The sequence below is a fragment of the Neopsephotus bourkii genome, unplaced genomic scaffold (assembly GCF_033783945.1).
Source record: "Neopsephotus bourkii isolate Nb327-2 ecotype Australia unplaced genomic scaffold, CSIRO-AGI_Nbou_v1 NB_126, whole genome shotgun sequence".
NCBI classification, from domain to species: domain Eukaryota; kingdom Metazoa; phylum Chordata; class Aves; order Psittaciformes; family Psittacidae; genus Neopsephotus; species Neopsephotus bourkii.
Window position 1 is genome coordinate 1,495,760 of NW_026900643.1, and position 21,407 is coordinate 1,517,166.

General features: G+C 42.4%; 2 protein-coding genes and 1 non-coding gene across 5 annotated transcripts in view; all 3 read left to right on the forward strand.

Moving 5' to 3' along the window:
• EEF2K (eukaryotic elongation factor 2 kinase) overlaps window positions 1–14,349 on the forward strand; it is a 30,196-nt gene extending 15,847 nt beyond the window's left edge. For both annotated transcript variants that reach the window (XM_061367430.1, XM_061367440.1), the window contains exons 6-18: window positions 571–742; window positions 2,565–2,714; window positions 4,225–4,357; window positions 5,222–5,349; window positions 5,941–6,142; window positions 6,420–6,487; window positions 7,223–7,300; window positions 8,100–8,162; window positions 9,074–9,208; window positions 10,402–10,590; window positions 10,955–11,079; window positions 12,322–12,500; window positions 13,130–14,349. In XM_061367430.1, the coding sequence (XP_061223414.1) occupies window positions 571–742; window positions 2,565–2,714; window positions 4,225–4,357; window positions 5,222–5,349; window positions 5,941–6,142; window positions 6,420–6,487; window positions 7,223–7,300; window positions 8,100–8,162; window positions 9,074–9,208; window positions 10,402–10,590; window positions 10,955–11,079; window positions 12,322–12,500; window positions 13,130–13,239 (1,732 nt within the window). In that variant the 3' untranslated portion in view covers window positions 13,240–14,349. The remainder of the gene's footprint in view (window positions 1–570; window positions 743–2,564; window positions 2,715–4,224; window positions 4,358–5,221; window positions 5,350–5,940; window positions 6,143–6,419; window positions 6,488–7,222; window positions 7,301–8,099; window positions 8,163–9,073; window positions 9,209–10,401; window positions 10,591–10,954; window positions 11,080–12,321; window positions 12,501–13,129) is intronic.
• Window positions 14,350–19,353: 5,004 nt separating this feature from the next.
• On the forward strand, window positions 19,354–19,435 carry TRNAL-AAG (transfer RNA leucine (anticodon AAG)). The gene has a single exon. It is a non-coding gene; the product is annotated as a tRNA-Leu (tRNA).
• Window positions 19,436–19,524: 89 nt separating this feature from the next.
• The window catches only part of POLR3E (RNA polymerase III subunit E), a 31,926-nt gene continuing 30,043 nt past the window's right edge, over window positions 19,525–21,407 (forward strand). Inside the window, exon 1 of one of the 2 annotated variants that reach the window (XM_061367462.1) lies at window positions 19,525–19,639. The gene's annotated coding sequence lies outside the window, so the exon portion shown is untranslated. The remainder of the gene's footprint in view (window positions 19,640–21,407) is intronic. The other variant, XM_061367454.1, reaches the window with a different exon arrangement.

A 21,407-nucleotide genomic window follows, 5' to 3' on the forward strand; every position in this document is an offset into this window, starting at 1 on the left:
TGTTACTGAGCAGTGCATGAGAACTGCTTAGTAGCCAGACATGCCTTACTCTAGATACTCTTAATACTCCTCCTCCCCCTTCAGTTCTCCTTCTGGGAGCATGGGGGATAGTGAGTAGTCACCCCTGCTTGTTGAGAAGGCAGCAAGACTTCTCTTATCATAGAAGATATTTTTCTCCTCTAAGTTCATGTTTGAAAGGTCACTCCCCATTAATTTCTGCAGAAAATAATTGTTGGCACTAGAACAGGACATTGAGGTGGCACCAACCCTTTACACTCCGTGTTTGAGGGGAGCAGGGTGGGAAAGGACATGAGAAAAGGAGGAAATTCAGAGTAGAAGTAGCTGCAGTCAAACTGACCAGGCACTCTGGAACATCCCAGCCATTCAGATGGGATGTTGCTTTTCCCCTTGCTCCCTACCTGTGCTGCACTTTGCAGCTGGAATATCTGGTAAATGACTGAGGGCAATGCTGATTGGAGGGTCTGGCTTTGTCCAAGCAGGGAAAGACATGGGAAAGAATGAATTAAAACTCTGTGGTTTCCTTTCACCAACAATTGATTTGTCTTTCAGGAAAAAGCTGTCTAACTTCTTACACACGCAGAACTGGAAAGGTGCCTATAACTATGTTGCCAAGCAATACATAGAGAGTGTGGGCAGGGATGTGTATTTTGAGGATGTCCGACTTCAGATGGAAGCAAAACTCTGGGGAGAAGAGTACAACCGGCACAAGCCACCAAAACAGGTACATTCAAAGATCTTGCTAAGCAAAAGGTACAGTCTTGCTCTCCTGTTAAATTAGTTTTCAAGTGAATTTAGAGGGAATTACTTGTTTGCGTTCCATTAAATGTAATTGTTTAGACAGATTCTTCTGCCCTACTGTGTTTTCCATTAAATGATAGCTGATTTTTAATGAAGTAAATACAGAAATTGCTTTTTATTTCCAGGATTGGGGGCTGTGTGTTTGTGAATGTATGACTATTCTCAGCTGTTGACTGAAGAATCAGATAAAATGGTGCTTGTATTGCTCTTTTAGATATTTGCCCAGCTGCTTTTGAGATAACCAGAGATGTCACAGAATTTATTGCCAGCAGCAGTCTTGGCAAGCATTTAACTGTTAGTGCTCCAAGAATGTAGATGTTTAAATCTTGTAAACCTATATAAGCACCTAAAGTAGCATTGATTTTTAAGAAGACCTGGAAACCTGAATGAATGAAGCCATTCAAATACAGATTTCTGAGGAGTGATCAGAAATTTTACAAAAAATGAAGATACTGTGGCTTTGATTCCTTCAGGTGTCTCGGTAACAATATGAGCACATTGTATTAAGTGCAAAGCATGAAGATGTATGAAACTCTCATGTGGGTGAAATGTCAGACTAGGCTCACTGGATCTAGAGAAATTCCCGTCCTCTGTGCTAGGAATGTGCATGAACACATAGGATTCAGGGAGAGGTGGTTCTGTTGCTTCATTGGCTGTATTTCTGGTCCTGGAGTCCGTGCTAAACATTATGTACAGCCAACATAGCTTTGTCCTTTTCCATGGTGATAGGCTGGATAGCTGCTGGTCGAAGCTGCCATTGCATCCTGGACAAAAGCATCTCCAGCAGAAATTAGCTTGTTAAAAATCAAGAAACTAAAGTGCAGGGATGAAGGACTGTAACTGCCACTCCCATACTCACTCTTAGTTGAGTATGTCCATGGTGTGTATCAATCAAGTGTCAAGTCCCTTTAATCCACAGCTGGTACTGACTGTCTGAATGTAACTATGACTTAAAGTAAGTGGAAAAGGCAGCTTGAAGGGTGCTGAGCATGCACTGTGGTATCTTGGTACCTGCTTTTGGCTCTGCCACTGATGGAGTGTGGCATGTAACAAGATGCTTGGGTCAAGAAGAATTCCTCAGTATCGGGGCCTTAACAACTAAATAGCCAAAATGAGCGTTTTTGTGAAGTATGTTTATTGCCTCTCATATGAGGTTTAGCTAGTAACTATCAATCTCGTAACAGCAAGGTGAGGTACAGAGTAGAGTGTACAGAGAGGACTCTAGAAATCTAGAAGTTTTAAATGCCATATTGGAAAAGATGTAAACAAAACGAGAGTTGTGATGCTTTCTCCTTTAGGAATGTGTCTGGGACAGGAAGGAGGTGAGGCAGGATACAGCAATAGCTGAATGATAGATGTCTTCAGTCCATCTCTGAAAAGGGATTTATTGAAGTTGTGCAGTAGTTACTATATGTTCTACTCTCTTGGCATAGACTTTTTGCAGGACACTCTTAAAGTACCCACAAAAATAAAATAGAAAGCCAACCTTACTAAGCGTTTTTGAGAAGGATGTGTGGCAGAACTTCTGCAGAGCTGTTTTGTAGTGACTTCTTTCTGATTTATGGAATCCCTCCAATAACCCTAAGCAGCACATGACTCTTCCCCACCCCCTTGATAAACAGACAGATCTTTGCAATTGTTCAACTTCTTTCACTGGGAAAGTTTTCACAGCTGGCGGATTCACACACACTTTGATCTGAACACGGTATTCTATTACTCATTGTTTATCTTTTTTCCCTCCCCAGGTGGATATAGTACAGATGTGTATTATTGAAATGAAGAACAGACCTGGAAAGCCTCTTTTTCACCTGGAACATTACATTGAGGGCAAATACATAAAATACAACTCAAATTCTGGATTTGTGCGAGACGACAATATTCGTCTTACCCCACAAGTAAGGCTTTGTTTAACGCTTGCCATAGAGTCTGCTACAGGGAATTTTTTGGCTCCATCTAGAGGTCTTGCCTTGCTGCCAGGGAAGGAAACTGCAGGCTTGCCAGTACAATGCCAAATTATTTTCTCTTTTTGCAGTATGTCTGCCCCTTATTTGGGGCCTGCTCTTTCAAGTGGCAAGTGCTGCTTCATTGCATTTCAGTGTCTGTTGATTTTAGTAGAGTTGAACATGGATAACACTCTGGAAACATTAAGTGCTTTGACTCTACTTCTAATTGCAGGAATCAAGGTATTTCAAACTCTTCAAATTAAGGCAGGGAGAGAGACCTGCCATGTACTATGTACTAAATAGTCTTCTGGTGCCTCATGTAATATACAAAAGGAGGTGGCAGATATCCAACTTGTATAAATAAATAAACTAGTCCATTTGCGCACAGAATCTGTTTTGGGTGGTTTTTTTCAGCTGCAATCTCTGAATAGGTGAATCTGAGATTACATATAGAAATAAAAGTACAGATTTCAAGTGTTTCTTGGATCTCATAAAAGAGCTTTACTGGCAAATGAATGCAAAGTGGTCACCATAGCAGAAGAGTGTTTTACTGGGGCTTGAGGGGTATTTGTTGTGATGCTTAACGTAAGCAGAGGGTTTATGTTCTGGCCTGTCTTTTGTACACTGAATCAGTGCTATGCTTTCCCAGGTTGGGAACAAAATGTTCCATGGGACTTGCTGCAGTTAAAATGTTTGTCTATCACCACCAGTCACCTCCTCCAGTCTTGGCAGCGCTTTTTTGGAGGCCTTCCCAGAAGATTCCTAATGTCTCAGCTTTGCGCCAAAGAGAAGGGCTTTTTATACCTGATTCTTGAAATGCTGCACTTAAAGAGTACAAATGTGGATTTCATTATCTGACACACAAATGTGGAGCCAGATCAGCTGTTCAGGGGACCTCTGAGAGGGCATAGTAAGGGAAGGAGAATATGCGGGGATGCACGATTTTTTGGTTTTGTTTGTTGGTGCTTTGTTGTTTGTTGGGGTTTTTTCCTCTCAAAATGTGGCAGAGCTTTGCTTGTTGGCAGAAGGAAGCAGAATGCCAGGGCTGCAGAGCTTGGAGATCCACAGGCACAGCCAGGAATTTTATGCAGAAGATATTCTGCGGCTTGCTTCAGAGCCTACTATTGTTCACTCTGCCAGGCAGCTCCCCACTTAAGGTGAAGACTGTAGCAGAAAACAGAATCTCAGGAAGGAAGAATACAGTGATCTCCTCTCCCTTGCATGTTTCCCCTGCTGCTTTTCACCCTAACTCTCTTAGCCCATCTCCAAGTGGGCACAGGTTGGAGAAGCAATTTACTACATGCTTTTAATCTCATTGCTTGCATTATGATGTTTATACCAGTTATATTTCACTAATACAGTTACCAGACCTCTTTGCCCATTTGTAAGTGGTCAATAGGTGTTGCTGTTTTCAGTAGATCAAAGGAGAGTTTTCTCAGGTGTCTTCTATGGTTCTTCCCAGGCCTTTAGTCACTTCACCTTTGAGCGCTCGGGACACCAACTCATTATTGTTGACATCCAGGGCGTTGGAGATCTTTACACGGACCCTCAGATCCATACAGAGAGTGGTACAGATTTTGGGGACGGCAACCTAGGTAAAATCAATAATCCTGTTTCACATGCTCATGGATGCTTATTTTCCTAGCTGTCTGCTCAGTAGCCACCACATGGCTGAGTGAGCAGGCACATTTCTGAGGGTCTTGCAAACAGCTGGGGAAAGTCTGTTGTAAGGAGTGCCTGAACAGGGTAGCTGTCATGCAAGGGCAGATTTAAAATAAGAGTTGATCTTTGCTCATGTCTCTTGGCCTACTCTTAAGCAAAACAAGTAATTACATTAACTACCTTCCTGCAATGTGAGAGTATTAATCATGGCCTTTAATTTTGTGGAGAGATATGCATATTTTTAAAGCTGAGGTGTCCATACAGGAAGTTGTTCGTAGGAAATAGCAAGTTTTATAAGCAGAATCTAATTTAGATACCTTTTTCAATGATGCACCCAAATTAAGTTTTTTTTATACCATCATAGAATCATAGAATGGTTAGAGTTGGAAAGAACCTTAAGATCATCTAGTTCCAGCTCCCCTGCCAGGGGCAGGGACGCCTCGCACTATACCATGTTGCCCAAGACACTGTCCAGCCTGGCCTTGAACGCTGCCAGGGATGGAACATTCACCACTTCTTTGGGCAACCTGTTCCAGTGCCTCACCACCCTTTGTCCTGTGCATACATGGCTTTTGAAGATATTGCAAACTTCTTTTAACCCTCTTCAGAGAGAATGAAAAGTTCTTACAGGTGTTAAAATAAAATGGAAGTATGTTGAGCTGTGTGCTACAAAGCACTTTCTTTCTCTTTTGACTTTTTAGAAAATGCTTTGGGACTTCTAGCTTTTAAATAAGTGAACTGTTGTATAAACTTTAAATAAACCCTTTCTTCTCTTCTGTTTCTTTTCAATGCTGTAGGTGTTCGAGGTATGGCCTTGTTCTTCCATTCTCATTCCTGCAACAAGATTTGCAAAAGTATGGGGCTTGCACCATTTGATCTTTCATCCAAAGAGAAAGATGCCTTGGATTGTAATAGAAAATTGCTTGTAAGTGCTTGAAGCAAAAAGTGTAGCTAAGCAATATAAGTGGTTTATTCTGACATTAAAAACACTGTAGATAAAACTGAAATGTGCTATTTGCATGGCAGATAAAATCATGTGAATCACTAATATTGCAGTTTAAAGCTGATTTATCCATAGTTGTCTCTGAATTAACGCTGTAGTTTTAATTAATAGGGAACCTTATAACACGTAATTTAGGACCAAGTATATCTTTGAATGCAGAAATCATTAGAAAGTTTGGTATCTTGCAAACCTAATTTGGAGAGAACAGAAAGAAAAGAACTGCTCATCTTCAAATGATCTTGGTTTCAACTGGTATTAGTGGGAGTGGGACTTGATGAAATAATTTGAATGACATTCAGTCCTAAACAGAACTCTCTCTAACTGTAACAATGCCAGGACTTGGTATTTTGTTAGGGTGTAGAACTTGTCAAAGCAAATAGTTACATATAAATGTACGTATTTATACACCCTCTTTTGTAGAGGACTCCTAATAAGCATTCACATTGTCTTACGTAGCATGCTTAGAATACAGAGAAGCACCATTCATGGGATTTTTCTTGTTAATTTGCCAAGGAATCCGCTCAAACAATTCTCCGTGGCACAGAGGAAAAATGTGGCAGCAGCCGGGTGAGAACACTCTCTGGTAGCCGACCCCCTCTGCTCTTCCGCCTGTCTGAGAACTCTGGAGATGAAAGCATGAGCGATGTAGCATTTGACTCTCTGCCCTGCTCTCCTTCCTCAGCAACCCCTCACAGCCAAAAGATGGACATGCTTTGTGAGTAAGCCTCATATATAATTTCCTTGGGGTGGTCCTGACATATGACAGTGACTTGTTTTGTTTTATTGGTTTTAAACACAACAACATGTGGTATCTAGTCTGGAATACTTGTCTCTGGCATTCCTCTTGGAGCAGAAATAAAACCAAAAGTACTTTCGTGTAGATAATTAATGCACAGATGCTTCTATGCAAAGACTGTGGTAAAATGATAGTGTTCAGTTTTCTCCTCAAGCATGTTATCCTTACAGTAAGAAACAAATATTTTTCTTTCTAGGTTGGCCTGTGTTCAATGAAGTAGATAACCTTGTTCACAAAGACTATGATCAGCTTGATAACCAAAGGGTGAGTATCTGTCCAACAGAGAATGAAATTGCAGTTCCTCAATGAAGGTGTCTTTAAAGAACTGCCTGAAGACTTTGTTCAGTTAGAGCACATAAAGGCACTCTGCTGGTTTTCAATGCTGCAGCTCACGTTATCTGCATTTGCTCTTTCTAGTAAAGGCAGAACATGTTATTTTAAAATAGTACTCATTATTTTTTTTTTCCCTCCAGGTATTTATTTACATCTGATGTATTTTGACAGATAATTAAAATGTCTGTTCCCCTGCCAGTGTGTTGTGTTTTTGGCACTTGTGCCAAAGCTAAACAGAATCCCCACTGATCAGGTCTCCGCAAATACTGGTACTGTGGGATATTAAAGAACCTCACTAAGGAGACTGCAATAAGTTTGCAATGGGAATTTTCCAACACTAGAGCCTTAGTACCAGGGACTTTCAGTTACTGTTTTATCTTTTAACTGGCTGCCACTGAAGACTGAAATCTATATGAAGTGGAATCTTGATTTGATAAAGTACGTGAGTCCTGGATTTTTTTGTGTGATTCTAAGAACACAGAATTGGCAGTACCTTCGGGACTATGAAGTCCTGTTCTGTCTGTCAGAGGTAGGGCACCATACAATCATCCAGTATATCTTTCCAACATATTGAACCAGCAGTAGGTTTTCTCTGGGAAATGTCAAGCTGAGATCCTTACAAAGGGTAATGTTAATGCTGTGATGTTTTGTTCTGTTCTTCTGTAGGATTGTGAAAATGGTGGAGACAGTGGATATCCCAGTGAAAAGAGAAGTGAGCTAGAAGATCTGGATCATAGAGAGAGGGTAAGAACCTGGGTTTAGCAGAGCTGAGCCTGTTCATACTTGAATTGTTTCCATAGAAGAATCTTATCTTTTATTCCTTCTTGATCTAAACTTTGTAGAAAAACAAAACAATTTGTAAAGAAATTCCCACATGTTGTGGGATTACTTATCTGGAGAATGTTAGTAATACTTTAACAAGAAAAAGACCATTTGTGATAAGGAGACGTTCCATTTGATTGCATATTGTTGTGGGTTTTTTTAAGTGTTCTGTATTGCATTTGAGAAATGTAGCCAGCTGCTCGTCATATGGAATCCATAAATATGTTCTGTATTCAGACTCTTCTACGCTCTCTACTTTCTGTGACTTTATATGGCTTGAGATATTACAGAACTTAATGTTGCTGTCAGTTAATAACATGCAACTTTAGAATTCCTGTGGGTTAACGGTTACTCCTTTAAAATACAGACTTTTAAGTAAATGCTTTTTTGACCTGAAGATCTTGACCACATCTTTAATTAGAAGATAGAAAAGAGAATGCTGCTTCCAAAGATACCACTCCATTTGTCACCTTTGAAGCAGGAAGGTATTTGTCATGGGATACCCAGTTTCCAGAATTGAAAAGTGGGTGTACCGTATGCACACCATTTCCGTATGCTTCTTTATATGTTGTGGTATTATATCACTGAGAGAAAAAGATTCAGTGGAAGCTATTTTGGTCATTGTCAATATAAATTTTGCTGGCTAGGAACAGTCTAGAGGGGTGAGTGGCACACATCAGTTGCTGCAAATAAAACAATGCAAATCTTTACATTAATGTAGGGCCATTCAAACAACAACCGAAGACATGAATCTGATGAAGACAGTTTGGGAAGCTCTGCAAGGGTAAATAATGCAGAAATACTCATAGACTTTAAGTTTGTCACTGTGCTTGTCCTTTTCTCCACTGCCATGTGACTTCACATCACTAATTCAGATACCATTTTTCTTTCCTTTTCGTCTACATAATGTTTATTAATATTAACTTACCACTCTGTGTTGTTTCCTTTTGTTGTTTTGTTTTTTATTTTCCATTTAAAGAAGTATCATTACAAACCATTTGTCATCTCTGTAACTGATCCCTGGCATAAATTAGTGATTATGCATAGATTTATCACTTAAAAAAAATAATTACAGTTCGGGGGGGGGTGATTTCTGCCTACCTAGATTATATTTCCTTTCTGCACTTTATTTTTGGAACTGTATCCCATATGTGGTTGGGTGATTGTTTAAAAGCATGCAGTGTTTTGAAATACAGTAGAGAGAGCTACTGTTATGTATTTCTAACTCAGCTAGGGAAAACCAGGCCTTCTTGTGTGTTTTACAAAGTAACAGCTTCTGTGATAGTTAGTTTCTGTGGCTATAAACTTAAATAACTCTATTAAATCCTATGGGTTTAAATGTTTTGTGCATGAATAAAACTCAGTGTTTGCAGTATGACTGGTTTGGGTGTTTGTTTTTGTAAGTACCTTTTTTTCTTATTCAGAACTTAAAGATCGTGCTTTGCTTCACTGCTGTGATTTATGGGAGATGATTGATGTAGAGATTAGAAACAGAGGGCTTTACTCTGTTTATTTAATGAAGAATAGTAACCATTTTTTCAGCTACTAACATGACTTTTGAAAGCCATGTCTTCAATTAGAGTATTTACTAGTAAGTAATAACATTAATGGTAGCTTTGACTTCTGGATGGTAATCCATTTGAATAGCATGGAAATTTTAATTATAAGTAAAATAACAGTATATTCCTATTTCAGATCAGTGTGGAGAAACTGAATCTGTACAACTCTAGAAGAGTCCACATCCACAGACCATCCTGTGTTGCCCAAGAAATTCAGAGGCTCAATGCACTAGAACTTGAAAAGAAAATTGGGAAGTCCATCCTTGGGAAGGTGGGATGGGTCTAGTAATTTTCTTTCCAACTGGAAAGAGGTATCTTGTATATATTACTTATGTGGAGGTGTTGCCCTGCATGAGTTATTTGTGCAGGTGAAAGCAAATAACATGTCTGTAGCTTTCTGTCACCTAATCATATTTTTATAAGGGACATCTAAGCCTAGGAACCCATGAATTCCATCTGCTTTTGGACATACAACATCTGGGTTCCTTTGGGAAAGACCCTGCTATTGGTTCTTCTGCCTTTCCCAAGGCATCACGCAGAGAAGATACACTGGGCAGATATGATGTGCATGACCCACATATCTTGCAAATAGGCAGGATTGGGCTTCTGAAAAATGGCAGCATGGACCAACTATTTTTTTTTTTTTTTTTTTTACTCTAGACTATCCCAGAAAATGTAAATGTGAATTAAGTTTGAGTTTATATATGGACTTAAGCACACACTCAAAGCACACAGTGTAGATCTTCGTGAACATTGTGAGAGCCTCAGATGTTCTCGGACCTTTTGGTTTGAGAAGAAACCTGTCTTTCCTTAAGGAGAAAAGATAAAAAAACCCTCAAAATCCTATAGTATGTTTGGAATAAAATCCTTCCCCTGTGACAATAATTACTTCAGTGGTATGAGGATATTTTCCTGGATAACCTTGATTTTTTTATATTTTTTTTTCTTATGCTTCAGGTCAATTCTTTTCTTGTGGTGGCCATTGCCGTACATAAAGCCTGTGACCTATATTCACTGCCATTTGCCCTGCTTGCTGTTGTGTTAGGCAGTTGCAGGCTGGGTGCCTTTAACTATGACTCCCTCTGAAAGGTCCCCAAGTCCCAAGGATATATGCTGGGCCATGCTCCTGAGATCTGGTGTTCTGGTGTGGCAACCTGCTGGTATGCTGTTTAGGGCACTACTCTTGGTAGTCAGGTTTATAAAGCTGCATGTGTCTAAACTTACAGAACTGGAGAGGCAGCTGCACTGCATGTAATCATCACTTTTTGCCTGTTTAATCTGTTCAGGCATAAATCAGGATCCAATCCTGTGTTATCAGACTAGTCCTCTGCTTAATCAGAGGTACATGATTAGGTTTAAGTAGTCACCTTGGAGAAGTATTTTTGTGCCTAAGTGTGGGCATAGGGCTCCTGAAGAATCGGGTCTATACTTAGTACTTGTGTCTCCTTCACAATTGTGTTCTAGGTTCATTTGGCCATGGTTCGCTATCATGAAGCTGGGCGTTTCTGTGAGAAAGATAAGGAATGGGATCAGGAGTCAGCCCTGTTTCACCTGGAGCATGCTGCAGACTGTGGGGAGCTGGAAGCCATTGTTGGGTTAGGACTCATGTGCGCTCAGCTGCCACATCACATTCTTTCTGAGGTCACTCTTGAGGTAAACAGAAGGATCAAAGAAAATGCCAAAATGTAGAATTGTGGTCCATTGTAGAAATACTATAACAATAGGAGGAAATAGAGACAAAATAATAACCACAGTTAGGTATTTTGTAGCCTCTTCAGAGAAAATAGATGATGTTGTAATTAAAGACTTGGGCAAAGCAGCAAAAAAATGCTGCCTGTTTCTGCTTTTGCCAGCAGATTACTGTATACCTTTCGGAAGTTTCTGAAGTGATCTTTACTATTCAGCTTCAGTTTCTTTTGGCTGGGCCTCTTTCTCAGACATACTAAATACTTACAGCCATTACTGACGTGGAGAAACTTAGAAACGTGCATTTTAAAGGTTTTGTTTGTTCTACTAGGACACAAAGGAAAACAGGAATAAAGGATTTGAGTACTTGCTGAGAGCAGCAGAAGCTGGAGACCGACCTTCCATGATTCTGGTAGCAAGAGCATATGATACAGGTGTAAATCTTGGTTCAGACAGGTACTGTGCATGACTGAGTAACTTGGTGGAAACTCCACTGAGGGGGGAGGGCAATCAGAGAAGCACTTGCTGTGTGTCTTTCATTCACATAAATAACTGTTATGTCAAAAGTAATGCTATGAAGTAGTGTGTTGGAGTTACTTCAAACTTGAATTACCCAGGTGTGAATAATACTGAACAAACTTGAAAATCCTGGGATCAGTGGAAAAAACACAAACACAGGCGTTCTTTTGGAGATGTAGTACCCTAAAAGTAAGTTAAAAGTGTGTATAACTGCCATGTGTCCTCCTTCATGATTTTTTGAAACCACTTTTTTTGCTGTGAAAGAAGCTGTGGGACAGGAGAAATAGGTGCAGCCTTAAAGTGACTATAGATAAGCCGCAGTCAGATGAATGAAGTATCTGTCGTAGTTGGAGTCTTTCACTGCTGCTTGTAATAGAAGTAGGAATGGAAATCTCAGAGGAACGTGGTCTTAATGCTGAGGATGTTACTTTTAATTAAGGATGATCCTAAGTTTTAAGAAGTTTGAAAATGCTTTTACATCATTAAGTCACTTGATTTGCCCAGCACTCCTACCTTGACAGGAGCAGTATTGTGACTCAGAACTAGATCGTGACTTGCTGAAAGGCTATGCAGTATGTTGGTTTGATAATTTATTTTGTTCTAGCATTTTAGGTGAGTTTCTAAAACTGAACATGTATTAATTTTGTTAAGTACCAAATATACCAGGTGATGATAATGATTTTCCTGTTTTTGCAGTGTAACACATCTTTGTTATTTACATGAGAGTGTTCTGGTTTGCACAACAGTGAAACTCTTAGCAGTGGTGAAATTTAAAATGACATTAAACTTCCCACCGAAATGCACTGAGCGTTCTCAGTTGCTGCTTTTAAAATATTTATGAAACAAGACTCTCTGCAACTTCGGATTATTTCTAAATCAGTTATCTTCACAAATACAAATGCCAGACCAAACCCATACAACTAGTAAGGAAGCTCAGACAAGCAAGGCACTTTGGTCTGACACTTTCTTCTCTGTAATTACTGCATAAAGTGGCCCCAGCCTAGTTTTGATATAGTGAGCTCATGCTGCTGTGCAGTTAGTGAACCTGCTTGAAAATATTTGTGTTCTTTGAGAGCTTTAAGGCTCAGAGAAGCTAGTGCAAAACTAGCACTGACTCTCCAGTGCAAAATACATTTGTTTCCTACTGTACCCATCTTCAAAATGTGTTTTTAACTTCAGAGTACAGGATTGGAAGGAGGCACTGTACTGGTACAATGCTGCACTGAACATGACTGACTATGATGAGGGAGGTGAATATGATGGCACTCAGGATGAGCCCCGGTATCTGCTCCTGGCCAGGGAAGCAGAGATGTTAATGACAGGAGGGTTTCACCTGAATAAGGATCCACAGAGATCAGGTGAGGTCCTGTTTTGTTTCTGTACTCAGTAATCTTGCTTTTTGTTCCCTTTTCCCCCAGCATGTACCCCAAAAATACATTAACTGTTTCAGCTGTTAGAAAACATATTGAGGATCAATATCCTCAGATGTGTGGCTGAAGCTGTAATGATGCTGGGTTATGCAAGGCTGGAAAGAGATCTTGCCGATGATAGTAGTAGGCGGTGCCAGGTCCAGACCTGTGACACACTGAGTCACTAGCAAGCAACCTTCACTCTATGTCAGGCCACTGAACTGCAGGTTGCTGCTTGTATTTTGAGTTACACCCGTGACTCCCAGGCCCCACACAGCATCGGCGTAGTTGTGTAATCTGCGTGTCATGTATCTAAGCCCTAGAGTCATCTTGGGGGATCCTACAGGCCAGTTGTATTTCCAGACCTTCCAAATACATTGAAGAGCCATCAGCAGCCACTCATATAAGAAAGGCCAGATTTCCAGCTAATGTAACTCTACTGACGCTATTAAAATAGATCCATACATCAAACCCTTTAGTTTGACTTCAATTTCTGGTTTTGTCCTTTAATTGCTTCAGCATAAAGAGATGTTATTTCTTTACCCTGTCAACACAGCTGATACTATTTCCTCTTCTAGGTGAGCTGTACACTGAAGCAGCAGAAGCAGCAATGGAAGCCATGAAAGGCAAACTGGCAAATCAGTACTACCAAAAAGCAGAAGAGGCTTGGGCGATGATGGAAGAATAACACCACAATTAAGCAGTTCTTGTATATAATTATTTTATAGACTTGCTGCATTTGCAACTAAAAAGATGTATTTTTATGTGGTGTTACCAGTTTCTTTTTTGGTATTTTAGTTTTCTAATTTTTATTTTTGAGAGGGAAAATCCAACTGTAAGGAGTATATACAGTGCCATAGCGTACCTGGTGTTTGAAAGCTGTAATACAGGCACACTTGACCTTTTGTATTTTTTTAGCTTTTAGAACTGAGGGGCCTGATTGTTTTGTTTAGGTTTCACACGTCATTTTTACACAGCAAATGCTCAGTATGTTTACATTTTTCTTCTACTCCTCACACACAGAAAAAAAAAACATTTTCCTAAATTCTCAACATTTCTTCTTCATTTTTGGTGTCTCTCACTAAATTTGCATGTGAGTGTAAATTTTCAATTTAAGCATGCAACTACTCATTTTAATAAGTAGTCCCACTCTTTTCCACTGACGTTGTGGGCACTTCTGTTACTCTTTTGAAATGAATTCCAGGTAGAATCCTTACTGTGTGGGGAGGGGCAGGGAAGGTGCTTCTGATTGGTAGTGAGGATATTCAGGGTAGAATATGTTTTATTCACTACCCACATTGCATTTTTTACAATCAGAAAATGGCTGATGCTCCTGATGAGGTGACGCTCATCATTTACCTTTCTCTTTTTCACATTTTGCACCAAATAATAACCTAGTTACATAAAATTCTGATGATCTTCTGTGATATTTGTCCAATGATGTAAAGTACCAAGATCTGCAATATATGGATAACTTGAAGTTATGTTTACAGTGACATCTCAATTCTCAGTGAAGCTAGATCATCTCAATTAAAGTGGAAATATACCTTCCAGCATTTCCAGAGGGAGTTTTGAAAAGGTTAGAGGCTGTTGATTTACCTCTTTTTATGTATAGAAAATAATTTGTTTCAAATAGCTTTTAAATAGTGTTTTATCTGTGAATGGTTTCAAATGCCAGTTAGAGAAAATTGCTGGTTAAAAAGAAAAAGCAGTATTATCCCCACACACTTGATTTTCTGTGTCCTGTTTGCATAACCCTAATCAGTAATGGGAGGACAAATAAATGGTGGTAATTGAATTATTGTTTATAGAGATAAATTTCTTCCAAATCCAGTGTTTTATTCTAAAGCTGTTGTCCCATCTGCACAGTTAGTACCGAAGGTGTTCTATTTCTTGGTCATGGTTTACACTCATTTTGCAGGAGATTAAGATGGAAGCTTCTCGGCCTTACAGCCTCCTGACAGTGTAAATTGATATGAATAAGGAGCAGCCCCTCTGAAGTGCTGAATGACCAGTAATGCTCATCAGCCTCACTTAGCCAAGCTTTTAAAAGCATGCTTAAGCTAAGCAGGGTGCTAGATGATGCAGTTGATTTCATTGGGATTTCTTGCATGCATAGCCAAGTAATATTAATTTCTTGTAAAATGTAGAAACCATTGGAGGAACAGAAATCAGTTTGTCCTTTCCTACGCGAGTGCCTGTCATTGGGCTCCAAAGTTGCACTCCCCATTTACTCTCTCTGTCAAACAGATCATAGAATCATAGAATGGTCTCAGTCAGAAGGGACATTAGAGATCATCTAGTTACAAACCCCTGCCACCAGCCAGGCCACCTTCCTTTGGACACCTTTGGACTTGATGATCTTAAAGGTCTTTTCCAATCAAATCAATTCTGTGATTCCACCAGACCAGGTTGCTCCAAGCCCCATCCAACTTGGCCTTGAACTGCCAGGGATGGGGCAGGCACAGCTTTTCTGGGAACTTGTGCCAGTGCCTCACCACCCTCATAGTAAAAAACTTCTTCCTAATGTCTAATCTAAATCTAGCATCTTCCAGTTTAAATCTTCCATTCCCCCAAGTCCTATCACTACGTGCCCTTGTAAAAAGTCCCTCTCTCTATTTCTCATATCTTGAATTGTCATTTAAACAATATTTAAGCATGATGTTAATGTCTGAAAGAGGCTATATCCTGGTGGTAAGTGAGATGGGAAGAGCTGAATCCTTTCTAGGAGAGAAGAAGTTATCCTTGGATGTTGGACTTCTGGGTGGATGCTGTAACCCCTGCCAGTTGCAGCTATGAGTAGCCTTGCAACACATGGCCACATTTTCTTGCATATGGTCTTTCTATTTTGGTTTTGTTTTATATTTAAAGGTGAAAATCTCCACCCATTAATGGAGGAATGTTTAACTTCTGGATCTCAATTTGGCTTAGATTTTTTGACCTAATAAGTTGAAATAGAACCTCAGTTTGTAGGATCTCAGGTCAGATGGATGTTCTAAGTGCCTAGCTAAAGTTCTGCTTTAGGTGCCTAAAGCCTCTTTTGGATGTGGCCTTTTTGCTCTTCAGCTTGTAACATGAAAATACCAGCTCTTAATGAAAGGTGAAGGTGCCATTTCCCTCTGAAGACAGCTGAATAGTCAGTGATTTGTGCAGAACTGATACAGTGTAGACATTATAAAAAAATTCAGACAGATCTGTTTTCCTCATGAGGTGTTGCTGGCAAGTCTTTGAGATATTGCTTGAGAAGGAAGCATGTGTAACAGCAACAACCACCATGTAGAGAACAGGGGAGATTGAGTATGCCCATCCAAAATGTGTGCATAAAGGGCATAGAATGTAATTATTTGCACTTTTTTATGTAGTTTAATTTGCTAAATTCAGTAGTTGCTGACAGCTGTCTGTAGATCTGGTATGTAAATGTGGACACAGCTCAGTGGAAAGATTATGATGATTAATTCTTTGTGGCAAATACATTTTTAGTGATTCAGACTACCTTCTGCCCTAAAGTGGTATCATATTTTTCAGCTGTACAATAAACAGAATTGACAGATAATTTGCAAATAGAAAATGTTTACAGAAATATGCACAACTTCTGTGACATTCTTTAGAAGAGAAAAACTATATATTTGACAGGCTCCTGGAATGATATTGCTATAATGCTTTACTTTTAATCTATTCACAATGAATAAATAAAAATCTTGTATTTTTAAAAAAGGTGAAAATAAATCTGGGGCTCAGCCTGCCGGAACTTACCTGGGTTCAGTGTTTCCAGATGGCAGTGGAAATAACTGCCTGGGTAAGGAAAGGGAGATGGAAGCCTTTGTTTGTATGTCAGACATGCAAATACCAAATCACCTGCATCACTTAGTCCTCTCATTGACTTTGGTTTCATTCTGGCTGGTCAATAAAGCTGTTCTTTTTGTCACTTTTCTCAGTAGAGTTTTAGTTACTGCATGCAGGGGGTCGGTTTTGTGTTTTCCTTTATAATCTGCCTAAATTCAACCTTACTATTGCAAGCTTCCAGAAACCCTCTGTGGAGTTTTAATTTTTTCATCTCTGATTTCATTTGCTTTTAACAGTCAAAAGTAACTAACTGGAGGCAATAACTAGATGTGTACCTGAAAAAATCTGTTTTCCTCAAGAAAACTTAAGTGGTTGATGTGCTGTTTTATTTGCATTCAATTACACATGCATGTCTGTAAGTGATATGGCAGATATAAGGACTGAAGCGTTCATTTGCAGGACTGCTGTAGAGGCATCCTTGTGCCTTCAGTCTTTCTTTGGACCTGCTAAAAGACTAGAAATACCTGGCCTCTTAACGATTTAAGGTGGGGGAGCTTTTGTCACAGCTACAGTATCTGATATCCTGCTGTTATCTTCATTGTGATCTATTCCCCTTTCTGTTCAAGAATAAACTTGTCTGTCTGATACTGGCCCTTTTAAGCTGTTAAAAATCGAGCTCTTAATGTTGCTTTTTTATTGCTTTATTTAGACAGGTATAATTTCTTGTATAGATTAAACAATGTGAAACTGTTCTGTAGCACAGGCACTTTGAAATAGGAGAATCTCCTAACAAAAAAAGGGCCTCCTTACTCTAGCGTCACTAAGGTGAAAAATGGTGACATTTGGTACTTTTCTTTAGCTATATCTGCTATAACTGGGAGATGGAGTGTTTGGGAAGTGTAACAAAGGAAGTGGAATGACATCCATCAGACAGCATAGGGACAGCCAGAACTTACAGCTCATAAAGTGATATTGCCTGTTTTGTCATTATTGGTTTATGGGACTGATTCGAATCTCTCTTGCCCACAGGTATGCTTTCACTTCTGAGAGCAGAATGACTGCTGACAGACACAGGTGTAGTTTAGGTAGGCGAAATCATCAGGCTTTCTCATCTTAATTTTAAAAGGGAGGATTTCACTGGAACCTCAGATTGGATTCAGGGCCAGTGCTGCTGGTGGTGAGTCAGGCTGTGAGCAGGTTTAAGTTCCAGGCATCTCCCATGTGCCTCCTACTACTGGGGACCTGAACACCTTATGGGAACAGCTCATGGGTTTGTAACCATCAGGCCTGGTTCTTGGTCTGGACCCAGTTGATACAGATGTTGGCGCCTTGCTGTTCTCTGGCTAACTCCTGTGCCAGAGAAGCAATACATTGAGGCTGATAGAAGTTCACTCTGTTTTTAATTTGGAAAAGGTCCTGTAATTATCTTACTTTGCACTGATAAAATGAGAACTCTGGTGACCCAACTGCCAGCCCCAAGGGGCAGACTGTGCTCTTACCCCTGTAAGTGCCACTCATGGCTGACTTGAATAATCTCGGGTGCACAGGCTTCCTCCAGCAGTGAGGAGAAGCGTCTCTGTGGCCAGGCACAAACATTTCCGGGACAGAGGCTGAGTGCATCCGTGGATGGCACCCATCACTTCTCTGGGAGGGTGTTGGTACTTCTCACTGCCTGGGCAAAAGGACCTGTGAGGCTGAGCAGCCTTTGTAATAAGAAAAGCACTTTTAAGATGTGTGCCATGCAGCTTCTCACGTGCATAATCTCCCTCCCATCGAAAGTGCAGTGCTGCAGATGGTACCCTATGTCCACGCTGCCTGGACAAGAGCTTAAAGACTGCTTAATCAGACTCTTTCCTGACCTTTTCTGTCTGAACAGAAATTTGTTGTGTGAAGCCAATTGGGGTCTGCTCCTCCCAAACCTCTCCTGCTTTTCTGCAGCCAGGGCTGTGAGAGGAGTCAGTTCCCTCTGTTCTTAGAAAACCCTGCATTCTTCTGAAAAGGCAGTGAACTGGGAGTGTGAAGCTGCATCAGAGCTGAAGAAGGATCCCCTTCACACGTGTGTGTGTGTGCTGTTATTTATCAGTGCTTTTGTAGGTGGTGAATGAAATTTTTATCAAGACTGTGCAAAGTTGCAGCCTCTTAAAATGTTGAAGGTGCTGAGGCCCTGGCACAGGTTGCCCAGGGAAGCTGTGCCTGCCCCATCACTGGCAGCGTGCAAGGCCTGGTTGGAAGGGGCTTGGAGCACCCTGGTCTAGTGGAAGGTGTCCCTGCCCATGGCAGAGGGTTGGAACTTCTTTGAGGTCCCTGCCACCACAAACCAGGCTATAGTTCTGTGCTTTGTGACCTCAGCTGCCTGGTGCCCCTTGGGAGTCTCTGTCTGCATTTTGTCTGAAAGTCCGATAAGTTTTCTTGAGGAATAAAAAGTTACCGTCTTGGTTTAAACCACGGCACCAGCCCAGCCTGGCCTCGAACACTGCGAGGGATGTGTTCCACTCCCCTTTTCATAACAGCTGTACTGACTGCTGCTGCTACAGCAGCCTGCTGTGCTGGGCCCTGTGCTGCAAATAAAACACCACCACGTCAATGGTGACGTCTGCTGATTTTTGCCTCTGCTAATTCAGCGAGTTGTAACTTTGCAGAAAAAAAAAATAAATACATCGGGTTTAGTATTTGTTCAGGCGTTCAGAGGGGGTGCCCAGGCGGTGCCCGCACGTACCGCAAACGCTGCGCCCTGGCATCCACGTGGCAGTGGGGCGGTCGGATCGGCCCCGGCCCAGCCCTGCCCTCAGCCGCGCCGCATCCCCGGTTCCCAGCGGGGCGCTGCCCCCTCCCAGCCCGTTCCCGATCGCAGCGCACCGCTGCAGTTACACCTGGTTGTAGACAGGGGTTGAAGTACCCTCCGTGTTTTAGTTTTGAGGTGGAAGCCGTGTGCGGCAAAAACTGCTGCTTCGGTTGTCCTCCTGAGCGGGAAAAGGCTTTGTTGGAGTATAACTGGTGGCGAAAAAATGCGTGATGTGGTGGTAGCGTGGCCGAGCGGTCTAAGGCGCTGGATTAAGGCTCCAGTCTCTTCGGGGGCGTGGGTTCGAATCCCACCGCTGCCAGCGGATCTTTTTCTATTTGCCGCCAGATTTAGCGCCCCCTGGCGGCCGCGCCGCCCGTGAGAGCATTGTGGGTAGGAGGAGGGCCGCGTCCCCACGTGCCGGCCGGAGTGACGCCAACATGGCTGCTGCCTGAGCGCTGCCTGCCGCGCCGCGCACCGCCACCGGGGAGCCGGCGCCCCGCTGCCTCTGCCGGCCCAACGCTAGGTAGGCGGCTGCGGCGCCGGTTTTGCGCCAACCCTGGGGCACGCGAGCCACGGGGACCCTGAGGGGGGTGAAGGGGGAGGAGCGTGGCCTGGGTTGAGGTGGGCTTTACTTGCCCGGAGTGGGCTGTGGAGAGCGGACTCTCTGAGGGCTTGGCACCGCGGCGAGTACCGGCGGCATGGTGCCACCTCAGTGCGGGAGGGACCCTCACAGGAGCCGGCGCCGGGTGGAGCCGCCGTGGCGGGGCTCCTGAGGGAGGCGGGCGGGGGTCCGGTCCCAGGCCGCCGCTCGTCGACTCCCCTCACTGTCCGAATCTCCCGGGGCTGTGGAGCGGCGGCACCGGTCGCGCCGGGGGCGGTCCCCCCGAGACCGGCAGTTCTGCGCCTGTCGCCTTGGAAGGGCGCAGCTCACATCTCAAAAAATGCAGCTGAGCATCAGCTCTGCGGAGCTGGTAGCGCTGCCCTGCTGTGCCGGGGGTCCTTTTCCTCACCCCGTGCTCGGTGCGCGTTTGGGCAGCCGGCCGTGCTCTCCCTCCCTGCGCTCCCCCTTCTGCTGCCGGGTGGGGGGGCGGCGGGCCCGCAGGTTGGCAGAAATGAAGAAGCCGCGGTCGGCGGGAGCGCTGAGGTGCGCGGGGCCGCAGACGTGGAGGGAAGATGGGGCTTGGCACCGCGGAAGGGGCTGCCCCTGCGAGAGTTACCACGCAGCAGTGAGCAGCTTAAATCCCTGCCCCTGGCAGAACAGGCCTGGCACTTGGGTACATAAACGCTGAGGTGTTAAAGAGAGGTTCATGCTTAATGCACAATGTCAAATCCTGAAGATATGTTCAGCGACTTCCCCTCCAAAGAAAGGTCCTGGTGCAGAGGAGCCCTCGTGGGGTTCACTACCAGAAGATGACTGTGCAAAGCTGCTTGCAGATAAGCAGAGCAGGGAGAGAGCTAAGCAAAAGTTAGGTCAAAATGGTAATTATCATCAGTGTTTGGAAGGTGCTTCAGCTTTTTTTGCAGCTTCCATTTTACGGTATGCCATGGGCCACCTTGGGCTAGAGGATTGCTGCTAGGGCCGGGCTGTAGAAGCCTACAGAAGAAAGGCCAGGTGCCAGAGGAAATGACGGTAGTGATTCAGGAGATGGCACTTTTCCTACTTCGCTGGTTCATTATCTGTACTTTAGGGCACTGATGCAGCAGGAGTTCCTGGCCTTTCCTGCACTGCATAATTATACACAATGACTGTTTCAAGTTTCAGTGTTGGGACTTTGGGGGTCCATTATTACTGACAAATTCGGGTCATGCTGAGACCTGAATTTGCTGGAGCATTTATTTGCAAGCCTGGCTAAACATATGTGTGTGTCAGCAGACATGCAGATTGGCAATTTTCCTTCTTACAGTTGTATTAAAGTCTGTGGTAGTAAACATTTAAAAAGACAGCTCTAGTACTCAGATGCCCTTCTGAGCTCCAACTTAGAGGTAGGATTCAGTTGCTGCATCACTGATGTTTGCAGTTCTTTAACCACAATATTTTTCTTTATTGGTTCTCAATTGATGATGTTGCAGGCAGCTAATAAGTGGTTTCATTGGTCCTATAGTTGGTCACATTGCAGGAGAAAGATTTGCCTTCCTGCAACCAGTTCTAAATTATGATGATTCGTACTAATAAGTTGCAGTCTATTTTGATTTGCACCTTAAAGGAAAGTCCCTTTTAAAAGAAAACAGTTATGCCAGAGGGAAATTTAAAACTGATGATAACTGTATTTGCTATCTTCTAGTGTTTAATT